This window comes from Ctenopharyngodon idella, chromosome 15, assembly GCF_019924925.1.
Source record: "Ctenopharyngodon idella isolate HZGC_01 chromosome 15, HZGC01, whole genome shotgun sequence".
Taxonomy (NCBI): domain Eukaryota; kingdom Metazoa; phylum Chordata; class Actinopteri; order Cypriniformes; family Xenocyprididae; genus Ctenopharyngodon; species Ctenopharyngodon idella.
The window spans coordinates 7,368,488-7,384,400 of NC_067234.1; the positions used below are offsets into that span (position 1 = coordinate 7,368,488).

Below are 15,913 nucleotides of genomic sequence, written 5' to 3' on the forward strand. Positions count from 1 at the left end.
TATATATATATATATTATATATATATATATATATATATATATATATATATATATATATATATATATATATATATATATATATATATATATATATATATATATATACACATACACACACACACACGTGCATCTCAATAAATTAGAATATCATGAAAGTTTTTTTTTTTTCCTGCAATTTAATTCAAAAAGATTTATTAGACATAAGTAAAATATTTCCAGACTTTTTTGTTTTCATTTTGATTATTACAGCTTGCTGCTCATCAAAATCAAAAAATCAGTATCCCGAATTATTAGAATATTTAATTTCAAGTTCTATTAAATTACCATTCTCAGGGTATAAATACTGGGTTTAGGTCAGTAATCCCAACAGCAGTCATGGGGAAGTCTGCTGACTTGACAGTTGTACAGAAGATGATCATCAAGACCCTCTACAATGAGGGTAAGCCACAGAGGGTCATTGCTGAAAGAGCTGGCTGTTCACAGAGTGCTGTGCCAAAGCATATTCATGGAAAGCTGACTGGAAGGAAAAAGTGTGGTAGGAAAAGGTGTACAAGTGAAAGGAATGACCGCAGGCTTGAGAAGATTGTCAGACGAAGCCGATTTAAGAACTTAGGAGAGCTTCAAAAGGAGTGGACTTAAGCTGGAGTCAGTGCATCAAGAGCCACCGCACACAGACATCTTCAGGAAATGGGCTACAACTGTCACATTCCATGTACCAAGCCACTTCTGAACCAAAGACAACGTCAGAAGCGTCTTACCTGGGCTAAGGAGAAAAAGAACTGGACTGTTGCTCAGTGGTCCAAAGTCCTCTTTTCAGATGAAAGTAAATTTTGCATTTCATTTGGAAATCAAGGTCCCAGAGTCTGGAGGAAGAGTGGAGAGGCACAGAAACCATGTTGCTTGAAGTCCAGTGTGAAGTTTCCACAGTCAGTGATGATTTGGGCTGCCATGTCTTCTGCTGGTGTTGGTCCACTGTGTTTTCTGAAGTCCACAGTCAATGCAGCCATCTACCAGGAAATTTTAGAGCACTTCATGCTTCCTTCTGCTGACAAGCTTTATGGAGATGCTGATTTCATTTTCTAGCAGGATTTGGCACCTGCCCACACTGCCAAAGGTACCAAAACCTGGTTCAATGACCATGGTGTTACTGTGCTTGACTGGCCAGCAAACTCGCCTGACCTGAACCCCATAGAGAATCTATGGGGTATTGTCAAGAGGAAGATGAGAGACACCAGACCCAACAATGCAGATGACCTGAAGGCCGCTATCAAAGCAACCTGGGCTTCCATTACACCTGAGCAGTGCCACAGGCTGATTGCCTCCATGCCACGCCACACTGATGCAGTAATTCATGCAAAAGGAGGCCCAACCAAGTATTGAGTGCATAGATATGAACATACTTTTCAGAAGCCTGACACTTCTGTTTAAAATATCCTTTTTTTATTGATCTTATGAAGTATTCTAATTTATTGAGATAGTGAATTGGTGGTTTTTTGTTAAATGTGAGCCAAAATCATCACAATTAAAAGAACCAAAGACTTTAGTCTATGTGCATTGAATTTATTTAATACACGAGTTCCACAATTTGAGATGAATTACTGAAATAAATGAACTTTTCCACGACATTCTAATTTGAGATGCACCTGTATGTATGTGTATATATATATATATATATATTATATATATAGTAACGAATGGAGGAAATGATGAGACTCACTTAACAGCTTAGTCTTCTTTTATTAAGATGAGCACCTGTTTGGCCGATGCTCCTGCCACACAGACAGCGAACAAACTTCTGGAACCTTTTCCCTAGAACCCCGCCCACACAACACCATGCAGGCTATTCTTTCAGGAGAACCTCCCACCCCTTAAAGCCCCACACAAGCTGAACCATAACACAGGAAAGAACACATGCACTTAGATTTATCCGAACAGAACATAAAACACTCTTTAGACTTGCTACACTGCTCCCCCTTCACAAAGTTCCTCGACCTCGAGGGAACGAACAAAGTCCCTGAACCGTCTTGGCGGCCTCCTGACTCTCTGAGGCCGCAGCTGGCCTTCTTGGGTAACAGAAGAAGAGCTATTCGAATGCAAGGTTTGCAGCTCAAGAATTGGTGTAGCTACACGTGGGTCTGCCAGAGGACTGGAACAGCTTGACTGGGATCCTGAGCCCTCTGGAGAAGGCACAACTGTAGAGGAGGCTGAGGCTGGGGCCACGGTGGCACTTCCTCTATAAGGTGCCAATCTGTCTCTGTGTATGGCCACCTTCCTACCCTTCGGAGGCAACTGAACTCGGTAAACAACTTCTCCGATTCTCTCCAGAACACTGCATGGCCCAACCCACTGGGAGTCAAGTTTAGGGCACCTGCCCTTCTTTCTCTGAGGGCTGTACACCCACACCAGCTCTCCTGCTGTGAAATGTCGCCCTTTTGCCTTTAGGTCGTAATTTCTCTTTTGCCGGGTCCCTGATTTTAATAACTGCTTCCTTGCAAAATTATGAGCAGCTTCCAATGAGTCCTGAAGTTTCCTAGCATACTCAGGGCCCGGTGGCACATCAGGAGCTTCAGGTGGTCTCCCAAAAGCCAATTCCCCTGGTGTTCTGATCTCCCGTCCCAACATCAAAAGGGCGGGTGTGCAAGAGGTTGAGTCTTGGACGGCAGATCGGCACGCCATTAGGATAAAAGGCAAGTGCGTATCCCAATCTCGCTGATGCTTGGCAGACACAATGGCCAGCTGTTCCGCCAGCGTCCTATTAAACCTCTCAATGAGGCCATCACTTTGGGGATGCAAAGGGGTGGTCCTTGTTTTATGGATCCCTAATTTTTCACACATCACCGAGAAGACACGTGATTCAAAATTCCGGCCTTGGTCGCTGTGTATGGATTCTGCGACCCCGAACCGGCTGAACATGCCATCTACCAATGCGTTCACCACTGTCTCGGCTTCCTGGTCAGGCAGTGCGTAAGCTTCTGGCCATTTAGTGAAATAATCCATAGCCGTCAGCACAAACCTGTTACCCCTCTCTGAACGTGGGAAAGGACCCATTACATCCACCCCCACTCTCTCCATTGGGCCCCCTACGGGGAACTGTTGCAGTGGAGCGATGGACTGGCCAGACGGGCCCTTGCGGGCAGTGCAACTATCACACCGCCGACAAAAATCCTCAACATCTCTCCTCACAAGCCCCCAGTAAAAACTCTGTCTGACACGATTGAGTGTTTTTGAAACCCCAAAGTGCCCAGACCCCACTGTCCCGTGGGCAGCCCTAATCACCCCCTCCCGCAGTGACCTCGGGACCACCACTTTCCACCTCCCCTCTCCAGTGGCGGGGTCTTTCCACTCCCTCTCTAACACCCCGTCTCGCAGGCGCAGTTCCTTGAATTTGGCCCATAAATTTTTTGTGGACAAAGAGAGAATGGCCACTTCCTCCCATAGAGGTCGCTGCTGAGTTTGGACCCACTGGATTACTGGCTGCAGGTCCACATCTTCCTCTTGCAGCCGCCTCCAGTCTTCTACTCCCACTGTCCCCACAGTCAAACAGGCCGACATATCGCCATGCTTACACACCGCAGAAGCACCACTGGCATCCGGGTTCTCCAGCTCTCTGTCCCTGGCCTCCCTTTTGTGACAGTACCTACACTGGTCGGCTAAGCATGGCCGACGAGAAAGAGCATCTGCGTTCGCATGGCCTGACCCTGGGCGGTGCACTACCCTCATGTTGTATGCCTGAAGTTCCTCAATCCAGCGTGCCAGCTGGCCCTCTGGCTCTCTGAATGACATCAGCCACTGGAGAGCTGCATGATCAGTGCGTACAGTGAAAGGTAGCCCGCACAGGTAATACTTAAAGTGTCGGACTGCAAAAAGCACAGCAACAAGTTCCCGTCTGGTGACACAGTATCTGCGTTCGGCCTTGTTGAACGCTTTGCTGTAGTAGGCCACCACTTGCTCTCCGCCAACCCCCACCTGAGAGAGAACTGCCCCCATGCCCACATTGCTGGCATCCGTGTCCAGAATGAAGGGCAGTGCCAGGTCAGCGGGGGCCAATACAGGGGCGGTGACCAGAGCCTTTTTCAGGGCAGCAAACGAGTTTTGACATTCCTCAGTCCAAGTGAAAGACTTGTCCTTCTTCAGCAGGTGGAAAAGTGGATCTGCGATGCTGGAAAAACCACGCACAAACCTCCTGTAATATGAGGCCAACCCCAAAAAACGTTTGAGCTGCTGCGAGGTTGTAGGAGTGGGCCAGTTGCTCACCGCCTGCACCTTCTCTTCCATTGTGCCAATCCCCTGCCCCCCCAGCTTGTGCCCCAAAAACGTCACCTCTCTTCTAAAAAAATGACATTTCTCCGGGTGCAGCTTTAAGCCAGACTCCCCTATTCGAACCAGCACCCGCCTGAGAACCTCCAGCGAGGCCTGAAATGAGCTGCTATGGACGAGAATGTCATCCAGGTACACCAGACACTCTGACCGCGGAATACCCGATAACACCCTGTCCATTAACCTGGCAAAAGTGGCTGGTGCATTGCAGAGGCCGAAGCAGAGCACCCTGAACTGCCATAGCCCCCTACTTGTACAAAAAGCAGTTTTTGGTCTGGCATCGGGAGCAAGTGGTACCTGCCAATAGCCAGTGCGCAGGTCCAGTGAAGTGAACCATGACGACCCAGCTACGAGGTCCAGCGACTCATCCACACGAGGGATGGGGTATGAGTCCTTCCTGGTGACCTCATTAAGGCGCCTATAGTCAACACAAAATCTCCACTGCCCACCCTTCTTAGGCACCATGACCACCGGTGCGGCCCACGCGCTCTCTGACGGCTCAATAATCCCTGCTCGCTGCATGTCCAACAAGGCCTTATCAGCAGCGTCCTGACGAACAAAAGGGAGCCTCCGGGGCCGCAGCCTAATGGGCATGGCGTCCCCAGTCTCAATTTCGTGTTGTGCCAGGTGTGTTCGCCCCACATCCCCCTCCCCAAATGCGAAACAATGTTGGAAATTAACCAACAAATCCCAAAACTGTCCCTGCTGACTCTCATCCAAGCCCTCACAATTTTTCAGCCACAGCTCCCTTAGAGCAACCAACCCCTCCCCCTCCTCGAGAGGCAGAAATGGAACGCTGTTCTCATGCCCATACCTGATGGAGAGGCTCGAGGGTGACTTTAAAGGGGACTGTGAGGCCACACCAGGGATGTCAGCTGGGGTGTGGGGTAAGGGAGTGGGGGACACATCTATTTGTGGTGGACTGGCTTCAGCACTGGGGTGGGTTCGCAAGAGCAGTGTGTGTTGTTCCAAACTAGAGTCCTCAGGAGGAGCTGCTGCATCCAGCAAGCCTGTAAAAGACATATCAATGTTACTTCCAGTGGACATGACAACCTCAGGACCCCCTTCAAAACGGAGCACGCCCTCTCTCAGGTCTAACTGGCAACCTGCACTTCTGAGAAAATCCAGACCAAGAATACAAGGGTCTTGGACTGCAGCCACCCACACTGAATGACATAATGTCTTTCCCCCTACAGTCAGTGCAACCACGCCTTTACCCTTCATTGGCGCCAGTTCACCCGTCACTGTGCGTAGTCGAACCGTGGTGGGTTCCAGACTGGCATTGGTTGGAACTACCTCTGGTCTTATAACAGTGACAGTTGATCCCGTATCCACCAATGCTAAACATGGAATCCCCTCCACCAAAATTGGCACATGACAAAAATCACTAACACATGTTCGTCCCACCACAACCACAGACTCTTTTGGCCCATATTCCCCCTCCCCCAACAGTCTTTGATCGCATTCCCCTTGCCCATCTCTTGAGACTCCAGCTGGTGATGACTCATATTGGGGTTGAGTGTTGGGGGTCCGCACGGCCCCGATCATGCGGACCCCATCCCGTTTCCCTGGTTATGAGCTAGCTTCGGACACTGACGAACTAAATGTCCAGTCTGCCCACAACCCCAGCAAACCCTTGGTCGTGTGCGGGGCCGTTGATCAGGTTGCAGTGTCACAGCTCGAATCAATTCAGTTATTTCGGAAACCCAGGCTGGTCTTTCGCTTAGCCCTTCCCCCACGTCAGTAGACCTCACCGACACAGTATTCTGCTGTCTCTCATCCGGAATGCAAGTTCCCCAAATAATCTCTCTCTCCAACGCCATCTCCAAGGCATCCTGCAGGGTTCGAGGGTGGGCCAGTTGTGTCTGTCTGCGGAGCTCCACAGGGGTATGGGCCTGAATGAATTGGTCTCTCGCAAGCTCACCTTGAACCGATGGTGGCATGTGAGCATATGCTCGCCTGGTCAAACTTTCAATATCATTAGCCAGAACTCTCAATTGCTCTCCTGGTTGTCTGCGTCTATTACTCAGTTCAGAACGCAGGAGCCCTGGCTGCTCAAATTGTCCAAAACGCCGTCTCAGTGCTCCGACAAGCGCATTATAATCATGTCTCTCATCAGGATTAAGCAGTAATAAGCAGTTCAGAGCATCATCTGTAAGACACATAGCCAATTCAAGAGCTTTGCGGTCCTCTGACCAGTTTCCAGCATGAGCCAACAGTTCAAACTGTGCATGAAAAGCTTCCCAGTCAGCTTTACCTGAGAATTTGGGGGTTTTAACTGTCACCGTAGGCGTGGCAGCGCGGGCGCCGCCATATTCATTCACGTCTGAAAGCAACGCAGCTCTGAGACCTCCGCTATGTGTATTTACGTCGGCAAACAGCGCAGGTTCCTTGGGCGCCGCCATGTTTGTTTACATCCGAAGACAGCGCAGTTCCGTGGGCGCCACCATGTCTGTGTACATCCGAGGACAGCGCGGTTGCGTGGGCGCCGCCATGTCTGTTTACATCCGAAGACAGCGCGCCGCCATGTCTGTTTGTTGTCTTCGTAAAAGTTCGGCGGTCCTCGGCGCCACTCGGCTCCGGCAACGAAAGCCCGGCGTCTGCAGCCATCCTCCTAGTGGCCTCCTTCACACGCGCCTTGTGCGATTCAAGGAAGTCTTCCTCTGTTTTAATTTGATCGGCAGCCCACGCCGAAGCGCCCAGAGCCTCACGAAACATCCGGCTTGCTTCTGGCTCGGACTTAATCTTTGCTTGAGTCTGTTTCCGCATTTTGTTGCAGAAACAATAACGACGCAGTTCCGTAGACTAACTGGATTAAATCAGTTCACTTCTGACACCAGTGTAACGAATGGAGGAAATGATGAGACTCATTTAACAGCTTAGTCTTCTTTTATTAAGATGAGCACCTGTTTGGCCGATGCTCCTGCCACACAGACAGCGAACAAACTTCTGGAACCTTTTCCCTAGAACCCCGCTCACACAACACCACGCAGGCTATTCTTTCAGGAGAACCTCCCACCCCTTAAAGCCCCACACAAGCTGAACCATAACACAGGAAAGAACACATGCACTTAGATTTATCCGAACAGAACATAAAACATTCTTTAGACTTGCTACAAATATATAAATATATATATATATATATATATTTATATATATTAGTGGTGCGCCGTTATCGGCGTTAACGTGCTGCGTTAACGTGAGACTCTTATCGGGCGTTAAAAAAAATATTGCCGTTAATCTTTTCTCAAAGTTGGGTTGGGAGCTGGGTCTATACTACGCAAGCTATGATGACTTTCACCTTGATAGTTTAGCGCGGATGTATACCTAGCCGAATTGCACTGTAGGGGGCGAGAACGAGTCTTCGAACCTGTGTGTATGCCTTGTGTATGAAATTGCCACATTAAACGTGACGTGCTAACATGGATGCAGCTATGAAGCCGCCGGGTTTGCTTCAGGGAAAATTTATTTTTAAGAAGCTTCCCAATGGAAACCTCGACAAGACTAAGGTTGTTTGCACGTTGTGCAATGCGGAATTAGTTTACTGTAAGAGTTCTTCCAGTCTCAAATAACACCTAAACGCAAAGCATCCCTTAGCTAATGCGGAAGATGCCGGGCCAAGCACTGATGTAGCGCAGGGGAAGAGTCGTCGTCAAACTACTATGTTTCAGTGCAACCAAGGCAAGCCCGTCAGCACAGCTCTATCAGCCAAGCTAACTAATCTCCTCGCTCAGTGAATTGCCACCAGCTGCCGGCCCATCAGCGTGGTTGAAGATGATGGGCTCGAGCTTGTTCTCCAGGCGGCCACAGGTGACCCATCTTGTAAACTACCTGCGAGGCGAACTATCATGAGGAGAATACATGACCAGCACGCCACAGAGAAAGCTGCAAAAGATGAGAAGATGGTAGAGGCGAGGTGTGTAGCACTGACTGGGGACCACTGGACATCTGTCAACAACGATAACTACCTCGGCGTTACTGTACACTTTATCGATGCCAGCTGGGAACGTCACTCCTTCGTTTTAGGTAGGCTACGTTATGTAATTTTAAATTACATAATTTAATTTAATTACTTAGCCTATTAATTACCACGACACCACGAATTACCACCACATTATGTTTGCTTCTTGGTGATTGCTAGTTGTTTACTACTAGTAGTGAACTTATTCTGATCTACTTTGTCTGTCCGTTAGGTGTGATGAAAACAGAGGAGCGTCACTTTGCAGAAGCATGTGCCAGGCAGTTTCTCAACGTCGTTAATCAGTGGGGGATAGCTGACAAAATCAGCACTATTGGAACAGACAGCGCTCCTAATATGGTGGCAGCAGGGAGGATACTGCCATTCGAGCATTTGCCCTGTGTTGCGCATGTTGTACATAGAGCTATTATAATGTCACTTCGGGAAGGTGGTTTTGATAGTGCACTGGCCAAGTGCCGTAAAGTGGTCGGACATTTCAAACACAGTCCGGCCAACTAAAAAAAAGCTACTGATTGTAAACAGTTCATCACAACCTCTTATGTAGGCCTACAATTCATGTTTAACCAAATAAACAGTTAGTAAACACAAGTACATCTTATTGAACATAATTTATTTTCATCACCAATTATCATAGTAGAACAGCTTTCTCAAGCAGTTTGTGATGCATTTTGGAAACAGGAGATGAGCCCCTGGTCTAATGCGCCACCTGGCTTGAGAAACCCGTTCTCAAAGACTTACTTTTAGTCATTATTTGGGTAGCACACATATTCTGAATGCCTTTGGCGGAATTCAAATGAGCCATTTTAATCTAGATTAATTCCAAGATTACAGTGAGATTAATCTAGATTAAAAAAATTAATCTATGCCCACCACTAATAAAAAAAAAAAAATATATATATATATATATATATATATATGTGTGTGTTTGTGAAATAATCTTATTTCAAACTGAAAACAAGCTAAATAATCTTGTTTTCGGTTTGAAATAAGATTATATTGCTTTTTTTTTTTTTTTTTTTTTTTTTTTTTTAAACTTACTCAGTTTTGACTTACTTTTTCTGAAAACAAGACAATAATTTTTACTTGTCTAGAAAATGCTTCTTGATTTAAGAATTTTTAGATATTTGGACTAGAAACAAGACAAAAACTAAGTAAGAAAAGCATTTTTTGCAGTGCATGACTTATGGTGACAGAGGCAGTTATGGATGGCATGCTGTTTTTAATGACTACATGCTTTTATTGTTATCTTTGTGTAAAAGGCACATTTGTAAACAGTGTATGTTATTTTGTCTCCTGCAGTTTTATCCCATCTCTGCGTTAGACGACAGCCACTCCTTCAGAAATGCATTCAGCACTCCCAAGTATGGCTTCTTACAGGGACACTCAGTTTTGAAGTTCAGCCAACTGTGTGAAGATGCACAGCTGCTCCGTCAGTACCATGAAAACATCCTTACTGTCTTGTTCGAGCTAGTAATTTTCAAGAACAGTAAATTGTTGGGAATTTTTCCATACCTCTATCTCCATGGGAAAATGTTTCTTTGGAAATGCACGAACACAAATTATTTTGGAATCATGTTTTTCAAGTGCAAACAGGTTTAATCACCCATTTGCTTTAATTTTCATATATGAATAAAGTATTTAATCTGAGAGTTGACTATTTCCAAAGTTGAATACTCAAGCAAATTATCTTTTTTTATTAACTTAAATTTTTGAAATTTTGTTTTTCCATTTTTCACATTACATGAAAAAACAGAAGTAGTAAGTAAAAAAAAAATTAAAGGCCAATTCACACTGCACCGACAGACACCGACCAACATGGACAATCACAAGATTACAGTATGTCACTTCTCAGACATTTCATGACCTGACAAGAGCCGATTTAACATGTTCAAACGATGAAAACAAGCTCTGAGTCTCTGACAGATGATCACTGATTCGACAAATCCCAACAAAGTGTCTGACACCGTCTGATGGTGCAGTGTGAATTGGCCTTAACAGAACAGCGGTTTTGCATTGTTAATGTCTGTTCACTCCAGCCCAAACAGTGAAACACCAAAGTACTGGGGGCCAGTAGAAAATTTAAGAGAAAACCATTTTACAAAATAAGCTAATTTAATTATGTTTAGTATGTTTTAGTAAGAAAATAAAAAAAGTTAATTTTCCAAACATATGTCCGCCTAGTTATGGTTACTTCTATTTAGAGACTCTTACGTTGAAGATTTTCTGTTGCTGTTATATCTGAGTTCTAGATTCCTGTTTCCTGTATTTGTAGTAGTTCTCATTTGTTTCTATAGTTACTGATTAGTTAATCTCCTGTTTCTACTTTAGTTCATTACTTTGTGTATGCATAAGCCTCGTTCAGACTGTCAGGCCAAATCCGATTTTTGTGCATATCTAAATTGAAATCCGATCAGATTTATTAAGTGAGAACAGCAAAAAAAAAAAAAAAATTCACAAAATGTGATTTTTACAAATCAGTTTCAAGTTACATTCATATGTGGTTTGAAATCTAAAAATATAAATTGCACTTCTGGAAATCTGTTTTGGTCTGACCGCTTTGATAGGATTTTGCATGGTTTATGTGAATTTTTCACGCCACATAAAATGTAAACGTCAGACGTTGTTAAAGGAAACACACTGAAAGTCGCTGCAGAAATAAGGTGTTGTTGCAAAGTGCCGGATGAGCAGAAAATGACAATATAACGGAGATATGTTTCGAAACCGGTGGATACGACAACACAGAAAAAAGCCGCTCATACCAGCCTCCTATGTTTCTGCCGCTTCCTCAGAAGACATAGTAGTCCATCACGGCAGCTACACATTGTCATGTTGTAAATAAGAAAACATGTTGCGGTTGTTGTTGTTGGATGCCTACTAACACAATGTCACTGCCTTAGAAACCAAGCAGATATTCTGGAAAACGAATAAACGACACGGACACACAAATCAGATCTGAACAGTTGCGATACACAATGTAGACAGTCGATAATTTTAGATCAGATTCCAAACGGACACACAAATAATAGGATTTGGACTGGCAGTGTGAATGTAGCCATAGTCCTTTGTTTTGTTCACTGATTGTACAGTCTTGTCCTAACGTGCCACAGTTGAGCTGTAATGTTTTGGTTTGCATTCCATATTTTCTCTGTGATCTTCTTTTTGCAATTAAATACTGCTTCCAATTAGAATGTTGAAATGTCAGGTTTTTAATAAGTCAAAAATCAAATGTAAGTCAAACCGAAAACAAAATATTCACTGTTTATGTATTCTGTTTGACAAGAAAGAGATGTCAGTCATTCACAAGTCACCTCATTACCCGCTAATGCAGCCATGCCCACGGACGGCGAGCACTATTCAAAGGCAAATTCTGAGGCGATCCATGCCAGGGCTCCAGACTGCGCCTAAAATGGGCGCATTTGTGAGTGATATTATTGCTGAGGTCGCCACTGGCGACCAATCAAATTTACACATTATGATTATAAAATTTTCATGTTATGTGCGTGTTCTGTGACCAGTAGCCTATGACATCACTTGTGTTGAAGTAATAAAATGAGATGCTGCGTGTGAACGTTTCAATGAGTTGGAGGGCCAAAATATGAACGAGTAAAGCGAGAATCACCTTTCCGCGCCAAAACGAAAAATATATTTTTCAAACAATTCTCATCAAGCACCAACGCTGATGACACACCTGCTAGTAAAAAAGCAGGCTCCAGCAGCTTTGCCACCACGCCTGTGAGAGAGAACAACAGAGACACGGGATTATCTTTCCGTGTCAGTCAATGAGCACTGTGCCGAAAGACATTTCAAAACTTCTTGGATTGGAGAGTTTTCATGGCTGAGGTATGATCGCGAGACACAGAAAATGTTTTGTGACTTTTGTACCAGAGCGGGCAAAGAAATAGCAGGAAAAACGGATTTCATTAAAGGAACTAACCATTTCAGAAAAGAGACCGTGAGAAAATACGGCGACAGTCACAAGCATAAAAATGCTCGTGATCACGTTATCGAGACGAGTGCTCCACAGACAACAGCGTTAGCAGTTTCTCACGCATGCGAACTGTGTGACGAAAAAGAATGGAAGGATCTAAAAATTAAGTTTAACACAGCCTATATGATTGCATGTGAGGAGCTACCGTTCACAAAATTTACCTCTCAGGTGTTACTTATGAAGAAAACGGACTTGATGTGAGCAAAACGTATGACAACGACACAGCATGTGCTGAGTTTGTAGGACGCATTGCAGATGAGCTAAAAGAACATACACTGACAGATGCCCATACAGCTAATAACATCTCCATTATCACTGACTGTGGCACAGACGTTTCTGGTAAAGACAATGGCCCTCATTTATCAAACGAACGCAGAAACCAGCGTACATCCGAACGAAAAAATCAGCTTACGACAACGCTCACGTGTGATTCATTAAACTTTCGTATGCAGCCAATTCCGTCGCACGAATGAACGGGTGTTGATAAATGTGGTGGCTGAAAACTGCTGTCATTTAAATGTCACGCCCCAAATTTTAGAAGCCTCACCCTATAGTTTACAACACAGAGAAACGTAACCTGGCCATGAAGAGGAAGTAATTGCATGAAAAAGAAATTTATCTTACTCTAAAAACACCCCTCAACCTCTTAATTGCAAACAATAAAATTAATTTAAATAAAAATACCGGTAGGCCTAAAACAAAAACTAAATACTTACAACCATTATTAATATATATAAACTTGGTTATTTTAGTACCTCACTCCACAGAAAATCCTTTACATTTATTTTATTCAGAACAAGAATGAAAAATAAGTAGCTATATATTATAAATTGAAACACAAATTAGGCTATAGTGGCATTCATTATAAAGCAGAAATGCATTTATTTAAAGCCAAACTGAACTGGGCTGACATAGCCTACCTCTCTCATTTGGGAAGAATCCAAATGTTTCCATAGTCGCGATGTAACATTTATTGCTTGCTCAACTACTGTTGCTTTTCTATTTCACTCTTGTTTCAATATCCACATAAAACATCCTTCACATGCACAAAAATGTGTTTGGTTGGGCGTTGCGCGTGCTGACTGGTACAGATGGATAGCGGACCATTTAAACTGAGCAGTGTTACCTTTCTCTGCATTTAGTTTGCTGATAAATGGCTAAAATGTAAAGTTAGCAATGCTAGAAACTGATATGTTGCATCTGTGTGTGTGAGTGAGGCACCCGCGCAATCAATTGGATTTAATAAAATAAAATAAATACAATGCGATAAAATTAAATAAAATAAATAGCAATGCTGTAGCATAGGCTGTACTTGCCCTACTTGATGCACAGTTTTTCTCTTTTGTTTTGTTAATCTGTTAATTATTTCAGTGAAATATATTTCATGCAGTCCTATTTTTTTTTATTCCTTGTAGGCTATATTATTCTGTTTTTCTCTGCGTAGCAGGTGCATGATGTATGAATCCTAACGTTCTGCTGATGTTGCCATTTGCGCATTCAAAGCGAAATCCCTGGAAAGAAGACACGCATCTATTCTAATTTTAATTTGACATTTTAATTGTGTCGTTTATTGGTTATTGATCGGTTAGTGAGTGATTGTCGGTCAGGAAAATAATCTAAATGTTCTTATAACAGTTCTCCACCAGATTTACTATGCTGCGCACAAGTTCCCGCTGACTTAAAAATGTACGTACACGAGCTGAGACCTGACGTGAGATTTGATCGTAGCCACCGCTCAAGCTCATATTGATAAATGCCAAATTTTGCGAGGAAACGAGCGTACGCACAGTTTTCTGGCGTACAATCATTTGATAAATGAGGGCCAATGTGATTGCATACTGCAGGCACATTTCTGCAGGTGCAGCAGTGAACCGGTTTATTAGTTTAGCTGAGCTTGAACACTGCCATGCACATGGAGTATTAGATAAAATAAAATGCTTGTTTAGTGATGCTAAACAAACTGATCATGATTGTCATATGAATGTTCAGACAAGATTTCTTTGACCTGTTTTGGACAGATTATGAAGTGTTTACTGTGAAATAGCCTAACGCCACATCAATGAAGCTTTTGCTCACAATGAATGATGAAAATTCAGCTTTGCATCACAGAAGTAAATTATATTTTAAAGTATATTAAAATAGAAAACCAATATTTTAAATTGTAATAATATTTCACAATATTGCACAATATTTTTGATCAAATAAATTCAGGCTTGATGAGCATGAGACTTCTTTCAAAAACATTAAAAATAGTAATGTGCCCAGTCTTTTGACCAGTACAGTATATAATTTAAAATATAATAAGTCTATACAAAATTTCCTTCACATGATGTGCAATAATATGTGCAGCATGCATGAGATCACAAAAATCATGTTTTCTGTTAAGAGTGGACATTATATTAACGTTAACACAATAGTTGCTATGATCCTGTTATCAGAATGCTCAGAGGGTTTTTTATTTTATCTTACAGATTTGAGAATCATAGTGACCAGATATTGGCCCACATTGGACATTCTGCATGAATATGATAGTGAGATCATTGACTGGAAGCAGGAAAGTTTTTTTTTTTTTTTCTCTCCAGTGCATAGAAACACCTTGTAAATGCCAGGTAAGTGATGTTCACTTATATCTTTGAACAGGATTTATTTCCAGGTATGACTGTGTGAAAAGTGTGCCTTTGACTCTTATTTATATTATTAACTACATTCTAAATAAACTACAAAATAAACTACTTTGTCCTCATGCTCTTTCTTGTAGTCCCCTCTCACATACCTGGCTGAAAGGCTCATTATACAGCTCATTATGCAGGTCATTGTCTCCTCAGGTGTGAGGTATGTTTTGTGGCCTTATTTCAGTGACTTAATTTTTTTGTTTTTTCAATAACCATGCATAAACGTTATTCTCTCAAAAAATACAAACATGTACATACATGTTGATCACATATTATGGTTGCCTAGTTCGTGCTGAATGCAGTGTAATGACACTTTTTCCATTAATATGTTTATAAGCAACTGAAAAAAAGCACAAATGTCAGGGCATGTCAAAACTTCTCCAGGGCCCCAAAAACCCTCAGACCCCAGAGAGTTAAAGGACTAAAATTGTTGTATAAAGGAATATTCAGTATAATGATAATAATCAACATGATAATGGTCAACATGTGTTTGTTTGTCCCACTCTAATCTGTCTTAAGATCTATTTCCTCATGTTTGTTTGATAAATCATAACCAGCATGCAGCATATCTCTTTCTTACCTCTCCCTCTGTTGTGAGGGCTATGGTGTGGTGAGAGCCACAGGCCACCTCTGTCACCCTCTTGCTGATGAGGTTGGTAGAAACCAGGGCAGGAGTCAGGCCGTGGTTGGTGGTGCCATTACCCAGCTGACTGTAGCCATTGTGACCCCAGGCATAAACTTCTCCATCTACAGACACAAAGGACAAGATTCAGATCTGAGGATGAATCACTGGCTCAAGTCCTTCACAAGGAAACAAGGAGACACTTACCGGAAAAGCAGATCTAGAATCTACTAAACAAGGCCATACATAAAGGCAAATATTGGCTTTGGCAAGTAAATATGACTGAACTTGAACAGCTGACGCACATGATTTAATTAATGACTCAGGCCTATTCC

General features: G+C 43.2%; 1 protein-coding gene across 4 annotated transcripts in view; it reads right to left on the reverse strand.

Moving 5' to 3' along the window:
* Positions 1 to 15,913, reverse strand: part of rcbtb2 (regulator of chromosome condensation (RCC1) and BTB (POZ) domain containing protein 2) — a 53,015-nt gene that overhangs the window by 18,563 nt on the left and 18,539 nt on the right. For all 4 annotated transcript variants that reach the window (XR_007925255.1, XR_007925256.1, XM_051863908.1 and 1 more), the window contains exon 4: positions 15,537 to 15,703. Coding sequence is in view for 2 of the 4 variants with exons in the window: in XM_051863908.1 (XP_051719868.1) it covers positions 15,537 to 15,703 (167 nt within the window). In the remaining 2 variants the exon portion in view is untranslated. The remainder of the gene's footprint in view (positions 1 to 15,536; positions 15,704 to 15,913) is intronic.